Below are 16,209 nucleotides of genomic sequence, written 5' to 3' on the forward strand. Positions count from 1 at the left end.
AAAGCTGCATTCTCTCTCCTGACCACCAGGGGGCGACTCCTGTGGTTGTATAGAAGTCTATGCTTCATGTGTTAAAGCTGCATTCTCTCTACTGACCACCAGGGGGCGACTCCTCTGGTTGTATAGAAGTCTATGCTTCATGTGTTAAAGCTGCATTCTTTCTTCTGACCACCAGGGGGCGACTCCTCTGGTTGTATAGAAGTCTATGCTTCATGTGTTAAAGCTGCATTCTCTCTCCTGACCACCAGGGGGCGACTCCTGTGGTTGTATAGAAGTCTATGCTTCATGTGTTAAAGCTGCATTCTCTCTACTGACCACCAGGGGGCGACTCCTCTGGTTGTATAGAAGTCTATGCTTCATGTGTTAAAGCTGCATTCTTTCTTCTGACCACCAGGGGGCGACTCCTCTGGTTGTATAGAAGTCTATGCTTCATGTGTTAAAGCTGCATTCTCTCTCCTGACCACCAGGGGGCGACTCCGCTGGTTGTATAGAAGTCTATGCTTCATGTGTTAAAGCTGCATTCTCTCTCCTGACCACCAGGGGGCGACTCCGCTGGTTGTATAGAAGTCTATGCTTCATGTGTTAAAGCTGCATTCTCTCTCTTGACCACTAGGGGGCGACTCCTCTGGTTGTATAGAAGTCTATGCTTCATGTGTTAAAGCTACATTCTCTCTCTTGACCACCAGGGGGCGACTCCTCTGGTTGTATAGAAGTCTAAGCTGAATAAAATGGTTGTACGTGGCGTGTTAAAGTCCCATGATAGCCACTGATAGCTGATTTTCTGGATTTCTTTTGTCAGAGACAAGACTACCAACCCTCTCTTTAATATACATCCTAACAGCAGTCGTACGAAGTCAAGGTCACGCCTGATTGTTTACGTTTGAGGAGTCCGGGGCCGTAGGAAAGCCATCCTGGATAGATTTAACCCGTCTTTTGGCCAGAGGTCAGTCTGAGGTCACTCCTGTGTGTCATGCGGTGACGACATAATCCTCCCTCACATGCAGACGTTGTCTGTATCTATCAGCGGAGCCTGGCCAACTTTGTGACTCACCTTTTTTAAACGATACATGGCGCCATGCGGCGCAGTGGAAAAACAAAAGCCTGGAACGGATGGAAACGCCGCGCCGCCGCCGCCGCCGCCGCACACGGGACGCATGTTTGTGTTGTTGTTGTTTTGCAAAACGCGTGAACGCTTTTCTCAAAGAGCTCTCAGCTGACCAATAAGACCACCGCTAGTATCCCCGGCTGCTAACACGAGGCGGCGCGTAATCCCCATATTACCCGCGGCTAGCAAATATAAGGTGGTGGTGAGGGTTGGGCGGGAAGGGCGGGGTCAGTGACCGGCCGCTCAGCTCCTCAGCAAATCCTATAAAGAGATCTTCTTGGCGGGAACCTCTCGTGCAATTTCGTTGCGCTTGTCGTCTCTGCCGTGCCATTTCTTACGTAACTGCGCACGCCATTTGTTAACCAAATCTGTGCGACTGTCCGCTGCAATGCTAACGCTTTCTGTGGCGCCAAACTCACTCAGAAACAAACGCATCCACGTTGTGCGCTGTGTGGTGTCGCGCTGGATCGTCTCCATGATGGAACAGTGGGACGTCAGACGGAGTGAGAGAGACAGTTTTTCAGGTCAGTTTCCAGCTAATGAGCTTACTATTCTCTCTCTCTCGCTCTCTCCTAATCCCAAATTAGGATATCGGCGGTGACGGCAGCAGTGAGTTATGTCTTCCGTCCCCCCGAGAGGACGTATCAATACTCGGGGACGAGGTCGCGACGCCTGGGAGACAGACGTCGCAGTAAAAGTTGAACACAAAGGAGATGTAAATCCTCCCACAAAGGAAGAAGAACCCAGAGCCTTCACTTCCTTTATACGTAAAAACACTGTACATACTGTGTAAGGTACTAGCATTTCTATGACGACCTGCATTGTATATGTTTTGTATTGATCCCGTCGTTAGTGACCCGAGGGTTATCAGTATTTATGACCTCTTTTCAGGTTTTCTTTTCTCATTTAAACGACTCAGAGGACGAGAACACACGACCTCTGTGAAGTCCTCTTGAACTTAAAGTACGTACTCAACATCAAGTACAAGGAAAAGTACTTATACTGTACATGGAGTATAGTGTCAATTATATTCATGTATTACTACAACATTTTCACAGACTTTATCAGCAAAGCATCACATTTTATGAATGTCATGGAATATTTATTTATATATATATATATATCTATATATAGATATCTATATATCTATATCTATATCTATATATATATATATATATATATATATATATAGTCACATACATACATACATACATATATATGTATATACATACATATCATACATATATTATTTGTATTATATAATAATATATGTATATATATATATAATAAGTTATATAATTATACAATTATATTTAATTATATATATATATACATATATATTGTATATTAAATTATTATTTTAAATATATAACAAAAATAACAAACTGTATTATACATATAAATATAAATATATATATATAATATTATTATAAATATATATATATATATAAATATTTAAATATAATATACATATAATATATTTAATATACATGGAAAATATATATATTAATAATATACATAGAATATTCATATATATATATAAATAACATACATGGAATATTCATATATATATATATATATATATATATATATATATATATATATATATATATATATATATATATAGCCTTCTCCAGCTGTTCTCTATGTAATGAATCCTCCATGTGAGCAAGATATAGAAAGCTCGTCATGGTTGAGATGTCGGTTCCAGGAAGCCGTCCCACTCGAGACGCTGCAGGAGGGGAAGTGCTGCACGTTAGCGCTGATAACACAACCTCCACAGAGGAAGTACACCAGCAAGCCATCCACGAAGGGAAACTAAAGGAGAACAAAAAGCCAGCCATGCTTCACCTCGGGGACCAGAGCGCGACAGATAAATAACCTTTACTGCGAGCAGGTGGAAGGAACTTGACTGGTGGTTTTCGGCCTGTGCACATTCCTCCACCAGGAGACGAATGTCACAGTGGAGCCTCAGCGAGTCACGCAGCGATGAGTCAAGAGCCCGGAGACGTTGCCCTCAGCTGACCCCTTCACCGTCAACCACAAGAAAAAAGAAGAAGTGCCAAAATAAGAAATTATCAGTGCAAAACATGTTTTGTAAGCGCCGCACAGGACACATGACTTGATGTGAGTCAACTCTGAGTCCGTGTCAGTGAAGCGTCTTCTGCACAAAAAGAGGCAGTAATTTAACGCTAAACACAAAGACCGACAGTAAAGTGAGACCTGTGCGAGATATTATTGGGCTTCACATGAAAACTACTCCAGAAAACAGTATTCAGAGAGGAAATAAAGATAAAGGAAACATCTGGTTTGCTTGACATGCTGCAAAGATATTCATTTCTTTGTTGTCGCTGGGCCAAGAAACAGACCACGAGTTATGGAAGTTAGTCACGTTAACGGGCAACACAAAGTTTTGCAATCTTTGTGGGGGGATGACAAGAGCAGGCGTTCACATCATCACGATGCACGACGCACTGACAGATATCTCAGTGCAACCCGAGCATGATGGGAATGTCCGTGGGCTTTGGTCCCAAGTCAAAGTTTATGACGCATTAAAATAAAAAATCATCATGAAAATCACACTTACAAACCCTCCAGATGGAGACGTGATCGCGTGCGCCGCATTTCATGACAATGCAGCATGATAGCTTCCTCCAAACTGCAAATGTGAACCTCATGGTTAATTAAAGAAAGTCCTTGTGGTTCCTCCTCTGGGGAGCGTGGTCGTTCCTTCCGTCAGTAGAAACGAGAACATTGAGAGAATGAATGGATTGTACGTGAAGGTGCATCACCTGGTTTAGATAAAAGGCTTCAGTGACATTGTGACGACTTCATCACCTTAACACGTAAAGTTAGATAAGTTAGACTATCAGTTAGACAGTCAGCTCTTTTCTTTTTCAAAATATGAGTTATTTTCTGCACAGATAGAACTTTATTTGCATCGTTTTAACACAAGTAATTAGTTTTTGGCCGATGGAGCGAACTGGTTAACTTTTTCAAAGAGTCACAAAAAAGTGATTTCAATAGAGATTCTGCATGAAACATTTTGTTAGAAGTTGGTTTGGGCCGGTGAACGTGATGGCGTGATAAAAAGAAGTTTGAGAACTGCAGGCGTGCACGAACATTTCAAAATAAAAGTCCTGCTCTCCTCTTTACGTCCTCAGGCTCTGACTCCAGGAACAAACTGCCGTATTGACTCTGTAAGCTCGGTCTCCATGGCCGCCGATGAAGCGACCAGAGAAACACAGTTCATTCCTGTGCACCGCGTCAATAAATATCCGTTAGCGGCCGACTTTTCCCACCCGAGACCAAACACGGCGAGTCGCTCGGCAACAACCGTGAAGCGTTTGCAAAGGGAGCTCGCCGAGGTCATAACTAATGGCGTCGGTTCGTCCTCCCTCCGAGACGCTGGGCCGGAGCCAACGGCCGCTTCAGTTGAACTGCACTCTTTCATGGATTTCTTCTTCAGACTCTGAAACGACGGCGATGGAGCCGACGCAGACGGCGATTATAAACATTAGAAATCATCACTAACACGTACAACGCGCTGAAAAGCTTGGGGTCACTTAGAAATGTCCTCATTTTTCAAAGAAAAGCAGTTTTTTTTTCAATGAAGAGAACAATAAATGAATCAGAAATAGACTCTCTACATTCTTAATGTGGTAAAAGAATATTCAAGGTGGTTTTGTGTATAAAGACCCATTTCCAGCAGCTATCAGTGTTCTGATGGTACATTGTGTTTGAGCATTGCTTTAGAAGACTAATGGAGGAGTAGAAAACCATTGAAAGAACCTTGAAACCCCTTGTAAATCATTGAAAACCCTATATAACCATTGAAACCCCTTGAGAAAACTTTGAAAAACCGTAAAAACCACTTGAAAATTATTGAAAACCGCTCAAAAACCCTTGAAAACTCGTGTGCAGTGATGTCACTCAGCTGAAAACAGCTGTGCTGGAGAGAGAAGCTATGAAACTGTTCTTCCTTTGAGCTCATTGAGGATCTGGAGCTTCACATTTGTGGGTTTATTAAACTGTGAAAATGTCCAGAAAGAGAGAACTTCCATGTGAAACTCTCAGGTCTGGTCTGGTTCTTAGAAGTGAAGGATGTTCATGAGGGAACTTGAGGAGAACCTGAACATTTGACGGGTAGCGTAGCTAGCGGCGGCCATATTGTTCACCGGCCTTCTTCTCGCCTTTGTGGACTGATGAATGTGTGATTTGAAAAGTGGACGGACATGTCGGACAACATGTTCAGGGAAACGCTCCCATGTACCAGGAGACCTTCCTGCCTCTGATGGACGCCTGGGTTTCCCCACAAGCCATGAAGAGCTTTGAGGTGATTATTACCTGAGAAATGGCGCCATCTTCAGGCGCCTCCGTGACTCAACGTGTACGTTCAAGGAAACTGTGTCTGCACATGATGAATGGTTTATTTAATAAGAGGACAGTGCACATTAATTAATAAAACACATTTCTGTTAAATGGGCCAGAGTTAGCCAAGAGGCTCTTTTCCATCTGTAGATGTTGAAAAACTAAAACAAACAGAAATTTAATAAAATGAAGTATACAAGGATGATAACAATGCTGAGGCTTTTACAATGGGTGCACAACAGTGAAACACAGCTCAACAAACAATAAAAGACATGCAGGTGGATGATGGGAAAGTCGAGACAGACAGAGAGAAAGTCCAACATGGACAGCAGTTGTGTTCTAGTGCCGACACAGCTGGGCATCCATCAATCATTTGTGTAGTTGTTTCAAAGAACTGTATGTCCGTACATCTCAATTAGTTCCTGGACTGGACGTCCCGTCTCGTGCAGCTAGTACAGAAAATGCTAAACGACTGAAAGCACTTTTCCTGAGCGGGAAATCACAATCTCCTCTTGCTGCACCTCTGGTCCTGCAGATGTGATGACAAACTGTTGAAGAGGAGGAGAGGTCAAGCAAGCAGCAACTTCTCCCCGCACCAAGGAGAGGCCGCGGGGAGAAGCACCTGCACCCCCAGGTGCAGCAGCAACTACAGCGCTGCGGCTAGTTTATGATTAAATATGACTGCAAATGAAAAAAAAAATAATCTAGCTTCTGGGTTTGAGACGGTAGCTTCACCGACCAATCACAGCGCATCTTAATGGTCACATGGGCTCTGTGACCAATCACAGCTCATCTTAATGGTCACGTGCGCCCTGTGACCAATCACAGCGCATCTTAATGGTCACGTGCGCCCTGTGACCAATCACACGCCTCGGGTCTCCAGAAGGCTGCTCGTCCAGAGAGGAAGACAGGTGACGTGTGATTGGATAAAAAATGCTGTTAAACAGGAAGAAGCCATGAAGAGGCCTGAAGGAGCAGATGAAGGAGAAATATTATAATACACGGAGTGTATTTCTGAAAAATAATTACATTATATATATAAAAAAAATCTATAACTTTTAACTATAAAAAATATATTTATATTTTTTAAATTTTATTATAAAATATTGATAACTTCATGATTCTGTTAAGGCCTTCAGAGATGCTGAGAAAGCTCTGACGGCCCGCCACTGATATTTGGACATAGTGGACGTAATATTTATCCATTACGATTCAATCCATTTAAGTTCACCTGAGGAGAAACTGTCGCTTGGCAACTTGGACAAAAGCACAAGTTTATCATGTCAAACACGTTCTTGAGATCCAGAAATACAACTCCAACAACAACCTCTGTCCAATAGACACTATATTTTTGTTCTGTGAAGAAACAGGAGAATAACTGTGTCTGAAGCCGAGTTGCACTGGACGGAGGGCAAAAGGGCCGGCGTTTAAATCAGCCACCAACGTCTCTGCAACCTTTGAGACTGTTGGCAGGACGATGGGTCTGTAACTGGAGGTAGAAACAGGATCTCTGCTTTTTAAATACCGGAACAGCAGCTGACTTCCAAACACTGGTAAACATGCTCTGAGAGATGGAGAGCTCCATGATTTTGCTCGTGGGCTCCGTTAAGAGTTCTCTGCTCAGCATCCATACCAAACATACCTTTGCTTTTGGTTTAAGAGAGCCGATTATTCTCGTGACCTCTGACTGAGGGACAGTTCTCCTGCTGGAGGTCGGCTCCGATGGATCTGCTGTACAGACGTGTGATCAAGGGAGAAACATTCTGCCATTTTTGCCACTTCAGCCGGATCATTTGACAGTTTTCTGTTAATGTTGAGTTGCTGCAGCTTCTGTACGTCGTTAGCTTGAGTAGCTGATCCCAGATCATTTCAGTTTGACCTCTTGACTTTTCTATTACAGTCAGGAAATACACTGTCTTAGCTTTTATTAATTTATTTACCACTTGTACCAGTTTGTATGACACAATCCCTTTAAAAAACACAGTTTCAGACTGTCAGACCTCTTACTGCAGGAAAATAAGGTTTTCTGAAGGGAGTGTGGTGCTGAAAACTAGTTTTCTAGAGAGTCAAACATGTAACTTGCACCACTCTGTCATTACAACTAAAAATATGTACGTTTTTCCAAATAATGTACATTGAAAAATTGTTTAAATCGTCCCTGTAGCTGCTTAACAAAAACAAAAGTATGCTAAATCGAGCTAAACTGACGTGGTACCGTCTGAGGTGGAAGCTATTGTCTTTAATCCTGCAGCTATATTTAATAAAACCAAACCAACATGATTACACATCTCAGATTTCTCGCTACCAAAATGAAAGAAAGTGTAGTTTTCATGTCAGAGGTCGACATGTGACGTCATGAATCATGTAAGTAAAACCACTGAAATGCAAAAAAAACATCAAATAATCTGAATAAACAACTCGTGCGTGCAACACCATGTTTATTTACCAAAAACCCCACAAACAGGTCTCCTCTCCAGTTCCTCATGGTGGATTTTACATGCAAACATTTCAGTAACAGCTTTATGTTTTTTTGTGTGCACGCTGGGCAGGAGAGGTGTCGCATACAAGGCAGCAGGAAGTCCCTTTCTTTTCATTTAAAGGTTTAAATAGAAGGGTAGGAATATATTAAAGGGGAATAAGTGTAATAATGACGATAAAGTGTCACACAAAAGCAACGAAGTTCAGCCGCCACATCCAATCAGAAAAATAAAAGTTGCATGCGTCAGCGCATTTAATACAAAATAAAACTATATTATATGGAACTTAACATAAAAATGGAGGTTCAAAAATATTTTCCAGATGAAGGAAGTGAACGTGTCCTCCATCATCACATCTTTTTACCCGGAGGTATCGAGCACAGAGCATCACGATAACATCTCATGGGAGGGCCGGTGCTGCACTTTGTTGGAGTTTAAAAGAGCTAAATTACTTTTTTGGCGGCTTAAAAAGAATTCCTAAAACAAACCTACGTGTGTAAAATACGTCATGCACAATTTCCCCAAACACCACCTTGCAGAGCTTGGTATCGTGTACCAAATGTATTTAAAAAATAATGTACGGGCGCAGTCATCTTATTCTAATCCAGTACTCCTAATCCATGTCAAAGATGGTCGTTCATACGTACAGTCGGCCACAGGGGGCGCTCATGCTCGTGCATGGGACTGTGGGGAAAAGGACTTGGATGAGTAAAGAGACGGGAGGATAAACTCAAAGTATTGAGTGGATTCCTCCAGAATCGTGGACTTCACCTTTTTAGAGCTTATGCATCGGAACATTCATCTGCAAATATATATTCTGTACAATATACTGTAAATAAAATAAAAAACACACAGACACAAGTTCCACCTCTCTCATCCCCTCTCCCGTAAAAAACGTTCAAACCCTGCGGCGCCGTCAGCAGTAAATGTTGATGCTGCAGAGCAGTTCCTCCAAGGCCTCCAGCTTCTGATTGGCCTCCTCGATGGCGCTGTAGGTCTGCACGTTGCTGGTGATGTGGTAGCGGATCTCGTCCACCAGGGGGACGGAGTCCGTCTCCTGGCGCTCGCCCACGGACGCCGCGTCCTCCTTGATGATCTCCGCGAACTCATCCTGCTCCACCAGCTGCGGACAGACGGGTTAGACAGGTGTGAGTCGTATCCTGAGGGGGAGGAGGGAAAGGGGCGGGGCCAGCGGGGCTCACCTGTCCAGATCGACGACCTGAGAGTGCAGGTGTTGAATCTAGCACCTGTAGCTCACAGACGCTAAGCTGAACAGTTATGTGTGGCGCTCATGGAGAAGATGGAAAATTATTTTAGTATTTTTACATAAAATCAATTTGATAGGAGCCCTTTTTTAACTCGTTGAAAACTGTGGAACCAATTTTGTCTCCAGACCTCCTTTCCCCTGTGTTTGAGTCGTTGTAGGAACCCCAAATTAATTCCAATACTTGTGTTTATTGTATGTATTTGTTCAGCAAAGTCTTGGGAAAAAAATGTATATCTGCAAAAAAAATCACTTTTAAAAGATATTTTGATGGTAACTATGAACATCCAGCATGATACGAGCCAGATTCCCCAAAAATGCCTCCTGGAGCGTCAATAAGACACCTTTATGGAAAGATTAGGACCTAAAGAATCAGAACCTGCAACAACAATCACAATAAAACAAAGTCTTGGTCTGTTAGGAAGGAGTTTCAGTCAAAAAACTGTGTCGTTTGATTCAAAAATGGAAGAATTATGTATTTTCTGCCAAATGATTGTCTGAATGGGGCATGCTGGGACTTAAAATGGGAGCAGGAGGATTTTCACACGGTTTCTAAAAAGGTTAAAAGGGACAGTTTGGCATTTTGGGAAATACGCTTATTCGTTTAAGAGTTAGATGAGATGTCTTTCTGCTAAACATGAAGCCAGAGCTATGACATGGTTAGCTTAGCACAAAGACAAGTAGCCTGGCTCTGTCTAAAAGTGGAATGAATAAAAAATATATACATGCAACCAGCACCTCCCATAAAAACCCCTATTTGGTGTTTGTTTAAATTTGTAAAAAGCCTGAAATGTCTAAAGGACAGATTGTAGTTTTATGGGGCGTTCATGTTCCCCCTCCTCCATCCTCAAGCTAAATTTGGCTCCAAATTCATATGTTGTGTGCGCTTCAGCCGCCGGCTGCGAGATCCCAGACGCCCTCTTGTTGTGCGGCACATGGAAACAGACACGCACCCGCTCGATGATCCTGGCCATGAACACGGTGCAGTTGTCCTCCAGCCGGGAGAGACGGAAGAGCTTGGCCATCTTCCACATGTACACCACGTTGTCCTCGCAGATGGTCTTGGTGAGCGCCTTCCCACAGAGGCGCTTCAGGCCGGGCAGCAGGTACATGTCGGCCACGCACAGCACGTCGAACACCACGTCCGTTATCAGCTGCGCGTGAAAAACACAAACACAGAGTCGGTCAGTCAGAGATGTGCCAGTTCTGCACGAGGAATCGAACCCCCGGGCGATCGGAGCGCAGCGCATCAAAACCAGTAGTAATGCATTTCACAGGCAGACGTAAAAAGAACAAAGGATACAGATCCATATTGTTGATCGTAGCTTTTAGCCGCTCTGATGACGAGCTTTAAGGTGACATTACCAAAGAAAAAAAGGTAATTTTACTGTTTACAGCCACTGGTTGAACTTTGAAAAATCAGGAAAATGTTACTGTACTTTTTGTTCCCACACAGTTTATACGTTAAATATTGAATTTGTTGCATTGCTCTGAAGACGCATAATAAGCAGGGTTATATGATAGTTATTACATTTTTTTTATTTTCAAACAATTTTAGGAGAGCGACATACACATGAGGTGTAAAAAATTCAACATTTTTTAAATCAAACAAAAACAAAAATAAAAAGTGTGGAATAAATGTTTTGCTGCTTGATCGTTATGATCCATATTCAATAAAACAAATGCAGTCGGGAGATGGGCGTTAACGCTTCATAGATGATGTCACACCATGAGCAACAGAACAAGAGCTAGCAACGTTAGCAGCACCGGAGCTAGCCGTCAGCTGTTAGCTCCGGTTTAGCATCCTGTTTCTGCTCAGCTTCCACTTCCTGTTAATTCCTCCTGAAAGAATCCATCAGACACGTCTGGGACAAGGTCAAAGGTCACCTCCATTTAAAAGGAACAGTCCAACACGTTAGAAAACTGGAGCTAACAGCTCACAATTAGCTGTTAGCGCTGGTGCTGCTAACGTTGCTGTAGCTCTCCGTCTGTGCCAACGTGTGGAGGCTCCATTCAGTTACATTATGATGCGTTCAGGCTCTGTTCAGTATGAATGAGCATTTGGCGCGAGTCAATTAGAACGTTATCAGGATGAGTTCAAATACAACAGGAAGAACATTTTTTCTTTCTCGTTGTGCATAATAAAATCACCGCTTCACCTTTCACACACTTCTCCTTGTTAACGAGCTGGAGCTGAACCAGTTTTCCGGCCGCAAGCGGCTCCATAAAAAGCTTCTGTTTTACTGTTTCCTCTAACGACTCCTCCGCTGGTCGACTGACTAACGACTGCTTTTAAAAACCACGTTTGCTTCTGTAAACTCCGCACAGAACGAACGCAGGCGGCCCCCGCGCGCTCACCTCGGTGTCGTCGGTGTAGATGTAGTACATGACGTGGGTGAATATTTCATGGGAGATGTTGTGCAGCGTGATCACCGGCGTGCCGGGCTGCGACTGCAGCTGCCCGCCCTCGCTGAAGTGGTCCTCCAGCAGGGCTTTGAAATAATCGCTGCGTCCGCAGAAAAACGCCTGCAGACAAAAACGCAAACCAAAAACTAGTAATTATTTGAGTGACAGGCAGGGGGCGGGGCTGTAAAGAGCCCTCGGGTGTTGTGTTGTTGTGTAAGCTTTCTTGTTCGTTCGCACCTTGTGGCACAGGAAGTTGAAGCCGTCGACTCTGAAGCAGATGTCGGGGAAAGTCGGGAAGTGGTCGACTCTGTTGAAGGGAAGTTCTCCGAACCCGACCTGTCAACGGAGAGACGAGTCAGACGGCTTCGTTGAGCAGCAACGCGGCGTGTGTCCTCGCTCTCCTCCGGCCGCCGTGCGCTTACTTACTCTCAGCTCGGTGGGAAGAGCGCAGTCTGCCAGCTGAGCCATCTCCTCCTGGAGTTGACATCGGTGAGGATCCAGACTGAGGACCTTCACACAGATCCCCGGCTTGTTGGACACTTTGGTACGAGGACGGGAAGGAAGGAAGGAAGGAAGGAAGGAAGAAACAAAGACAGACATTAATTCATGTGAAGTAAAATAGTCTATATTCTCTGCACTGATCATGTCCTTGTATCATTGATCACCTCTCCAGAAACAACAACAACAACAACACGTGTCACACGCTACCCGATCCCTTCTGCACACTACGAGCTCATCATGTCTCACGTTAAATAATAAGCGTTAATCTGATCGTACCGAACTCATACAGCTGTTTGCATTTGTTCTCCAGCTCCTCCATGAGACCGGCCATCCTGCACTGCTTAGCGAGTCGCCTGCAGTCCTCCACGAGGCTGATGTCGATATCCATCCGTCCTGAAGGGAAACAAACAGAACACTGCTGTCATCGCAATAAATGTTTTGCTGCTTGATCGTTATTATCCATACTCATTCAAACAAAGGCAACAGAACGAGAGCTACGTTAGCAGCACTGGAGCTAACAGCTAACCGTCAGCTGTTAGCTCCAGTTTAGCGTCCTGTTTCTGCTCAGCTTCCACTTCCTGTTAATTCCTCCAGACAGAATCCATCAGACACGTCTGGGACAAGGTCAAAGGTCACCTCCACTTAAAGGAACAGTCCAACACTTCAATGATTCGCAGCTCACCTGTGTAGGAATACTGCAGGATGGCTCCAAAGGCCGAAGGGTTGATCTGAAAATCAAAACGTCTTTTACCCGAACAGATAGACGCGACGCGCCCGAAGACACGACGTCTAATGAGCAGAGCTGCTAGCACGCAGCGTGATCATCATAAACTACAAAGCGAGTTTCTCTACCAGCGGGTGCTTGAGGGTGATCAAGCTCTTCCCGTTCCACTTGGTCTGGAACATCTCGGTGAAGTACTCGGAGCGGGCGCTGAGGATGCATCGGTGGGCCGGGAATATCTGCCCGTGAACCAGGAACTTGACGTCGGCGTGCGGCCCCTGCTCCAGCAACCTGGTTGCAGAGGAGAGGGGAGGGGGGAGGGGCCTGCTGCGTTTTACTTTGTCTCAACGCCGAAACCGCTTTGATTCAAAAACAAAAATGGCCGACTCACATGTGCAGGAAGTAGTTGAAGTCGTCGCGCTGCATGGCGCGCATGCTGATGCACTTGTAGTCTTTGAGCAGCCGGCGAACCGACTCGCTCAGAGAGCCGTACATGCAGCGCTCGCCGTCAAACGTGTTGGCTTCACACTTTGCTCCTGGAAGCAAAGACAACAACAACAACAACAACAAAAACAACAAATGCATGATTCATTAAACACAACTTTTCATGCTGAACTAAGGTTGCTTTAACGCTTTCATTATTATTATCGCTGCCAAGAAAAGCGTGCGTGGGTGAGTGACCGTGCTTCTGTGCGTCCGTCCGCGGCTCATCTCGCTTCCTGCCGCAGCAAACTGCAGAGTGTTGATGTATTCGTGCAAAAACATGTTTGTACAAACATATTTACTGATAAAAGAACTGTGAACGTGTCTGAAGATGTTTACAGGGCTCGTGTGAAGGCAGTGAAGCAGTCAGCACTCCACAGAGAGCAGCGGTCTAGTCCTGTGTGCATTACTTCATTATTCATTAATTATGTATTAACAATCTTACCATTAGCCAACAGGTACTGGACCAACTCCTCATGGCCACAGAGACAAGCGTAATACCTGAAGAACAAGAGCGCTCACACTGTAACATGATGATGAGGTCACGTTAGATAGATAAATGTACATATAGATAGATAGATAGATAGATAGATAGATAGATAGATAGATAGATAGATGGATAAATAGATAGATGTATCTACAGATAGATGTACATATAGATAGATAGATAGATAGATAGATAGATAGATAGATAGATAGATAGATAGATAGATAGATAGATAGATAAATGTACATATAGATAGATAGATAGATAGATAGATAGATAGATAGATAGATAGATAGATAGATAGATAGATAGATAGATGTACATATAGATAGATAGATAGATGTACATATAGATGTACATATAGATAGATATATATAGATAAATAGATAGATAGATAGATAGATAGATAGATAGATAGATAGATAGATAGATAGATAGATAGATGGACATATAGATAGATAGATAGATAGATAGATAGATAGATAGATAGATAGATAGATAGATAGATAGATAGATAGATAGATAGATAGATGTACATATAGATAGATAGATAGATAGATAGATAGATAGATAGATAGATAGATAGATAGATAGATAGATAGATAGATAGATAGATGGACATATAGATAGATAGATAGATAGATAGATGGACATATAGATAGATAGATAGATAGATAGATAGATAGATAGATAGATAGATAGATAGATAGATAGATAGATAGATAGATAGATAGATAGATGGATGGACATATTGATAGATAGATAGATGGACATATAGATAGATAGATAGATAGATAGATAGATAGATAGATAGATAGATGGACATATAGATAGATAGATAGATAGATAGATAGATAGATAGATAGATAGATAGATAGATAGATGGACATATAGATAGATAGATAGATAGATAGATAGATAGATAGATAGATAGATAGATAGATAGATAGATAGATAGATAGATAGATGGACATATAGATAGATAGATAGATAGATAGATAGATAGATAGATAGATAGATAGATAGAGTTTTGTCACAGTAGTGTTCATACATACATACATATAAAGCAACATTAAATATAAAAATGAACATTTGCCTTGACGTGGTACTCACAGAGGGGAGCTGTCCCACTTGTCTCTCACATTGAGGGCCACGTCTCGCTGTTCAACAAGGTACCTGAGAGGCCATGAGAGGAGCGAGACGTTACACACCACATGCATCCAGAAGCTTCTGCCATGAGAGGAGGGAGTCCCTCCACATCTCCACATGTGATGGTGTAATGTTTAGTGTTGGCATCACGGCCTGCGAGCTGCATGCAGAGACGGTCTGCACGCTTCCCTCCTCGTGACCAGCGGCGGAATAAACAGTATTTGGGTCAAGTCATCAACAGGCCGACATGCAAATCCCTCATGATGTGAAAACAGGACCGCGCTCTGCACGAGCACGGCCCAACCTGCTGTGTAACAGGATTCAGGTGGCATTTAATGGTGCGTTCAGGATCCTGCTCGAGCTCCAGAGACGGGACAAGTTAGGAGGGATGTTCCTCTGCCTTTCACGCGGTGTGTGGAGGAACTTATATGCACACACTCACGTGTCGAGTAATAGATTAAAGTAGATTATAATGGCTTTAAATGAACGCAACACGATGCCTTCCCGTGTTTTAGGAAGCACTGCAACAGACTGTCTGTCTCTTGTGATCCCCGAGGATTGAACTGCAACGAGGACTCCTCCATGTTGCTGTCTTCATTATTATGATTATGATTATGATCGCAGTGTTTGATGTCCTGTGCGTAAACCGAGCAGCTGACTTGCGCGTAAACGCGAGCTACGTCACAACTTGTTTACCTCTGCGAAAACAACGCAGAGATATCTGCTAGAAAAGCAGCAGTTGTTCATATATATATATATATATATATATATATATATATATATATATATATATATATATATATATATATATATATATATATATTTGAACACAACAGGAAATAATCATAACACATGCACGCACACCACACACACACACAAGCACACACACACCGAGCTGAGCAGCTGTTACCTGACTCTGCAGACGTCGCCCTTCCTGCAGCTACTGAACAGGTCGTACACGTCCATGATCCCCGCGGTGTTCTCGGTCCCCTGTGAGGCATCGAGACGGCCCGTCGACCCGGACAGGTGAGCGCGAGGACCCGAGTGTGAGCGCGAGGACCCGGGTGAGCTTCAGGGGCAGGACGGTGGCTCGCTGCTGCTGTCGCTGCTCACCTTTTTGGGGAGGTGTTTGGTGGTCTGTGTGTGTGTGTGGTGTGTGTGTGTTGTTTACACAGTTGTTTACAAAACTGCTCTATTCCTTCAGGGGGGCGGTGGAAGTGCTGCGGGAGTCACGTGATCCAGAGT

General features: G+C 43.5%; 1 protein-coding gene across 1 annotated transcript; it reads right to left on the minus strand.

Moving 5' to 3' along the window:
- Window positions 1-7,455: 7,455 nt before the first annotated feature.
- abtb1 (ankyrin repeat and BTB (POZ) domain containing 1) lies at window positions 7,456-16,207 on the minus strand. The gene is made up of 12 exons (XM_068598582.1): window positions 15,875-16,207; window positions 14,929-14,991; window positions 13,774-13,829; window positions 13,237-13,381; window positions 12,977-13,136; window positions 12,807-12,852; window positions 12,401-12,517; window positions 12,050-12,162; window positions 11,861-11,959; window positions 11,576-11,743; window positions 10,171-10,371; window positions 7,456-9,076 (listed from the first exon to the last, which is right to left on the minus strand). The coding sequence occupies exons 1-12, from the start codon at window positions 15,928-15,930 to the stop codon at window positions 8,870-8,872; spliced, it is 1,431 nt and encodes a 476-aa protein (XP_068454683.1). The 5' UTR covers window positions 15,931-16,207; the 3' UTR covers window positions 7,456-8,869.
- Between the last annotated feature and the right edge of the window lie 2 nt (window positions 16,208-16,209).

This window comes from Clinocottus analis, unplaced genomic scaffold (assembly GCF_023055335.1).
Source record: "Clinocottus analis isolate CAN_PGR_092001 unplaced genomic scaffold, fCliAna1.0.p SCAF_4, whole genome shotgun sequence".
In the NCBI taxonomy this organism is placed as follows: Eukaryota; Metazoa; Chordata; class Actinopteri; order Perciformes; family Cottidae; genus Clinocottus; species Clinocottus analis.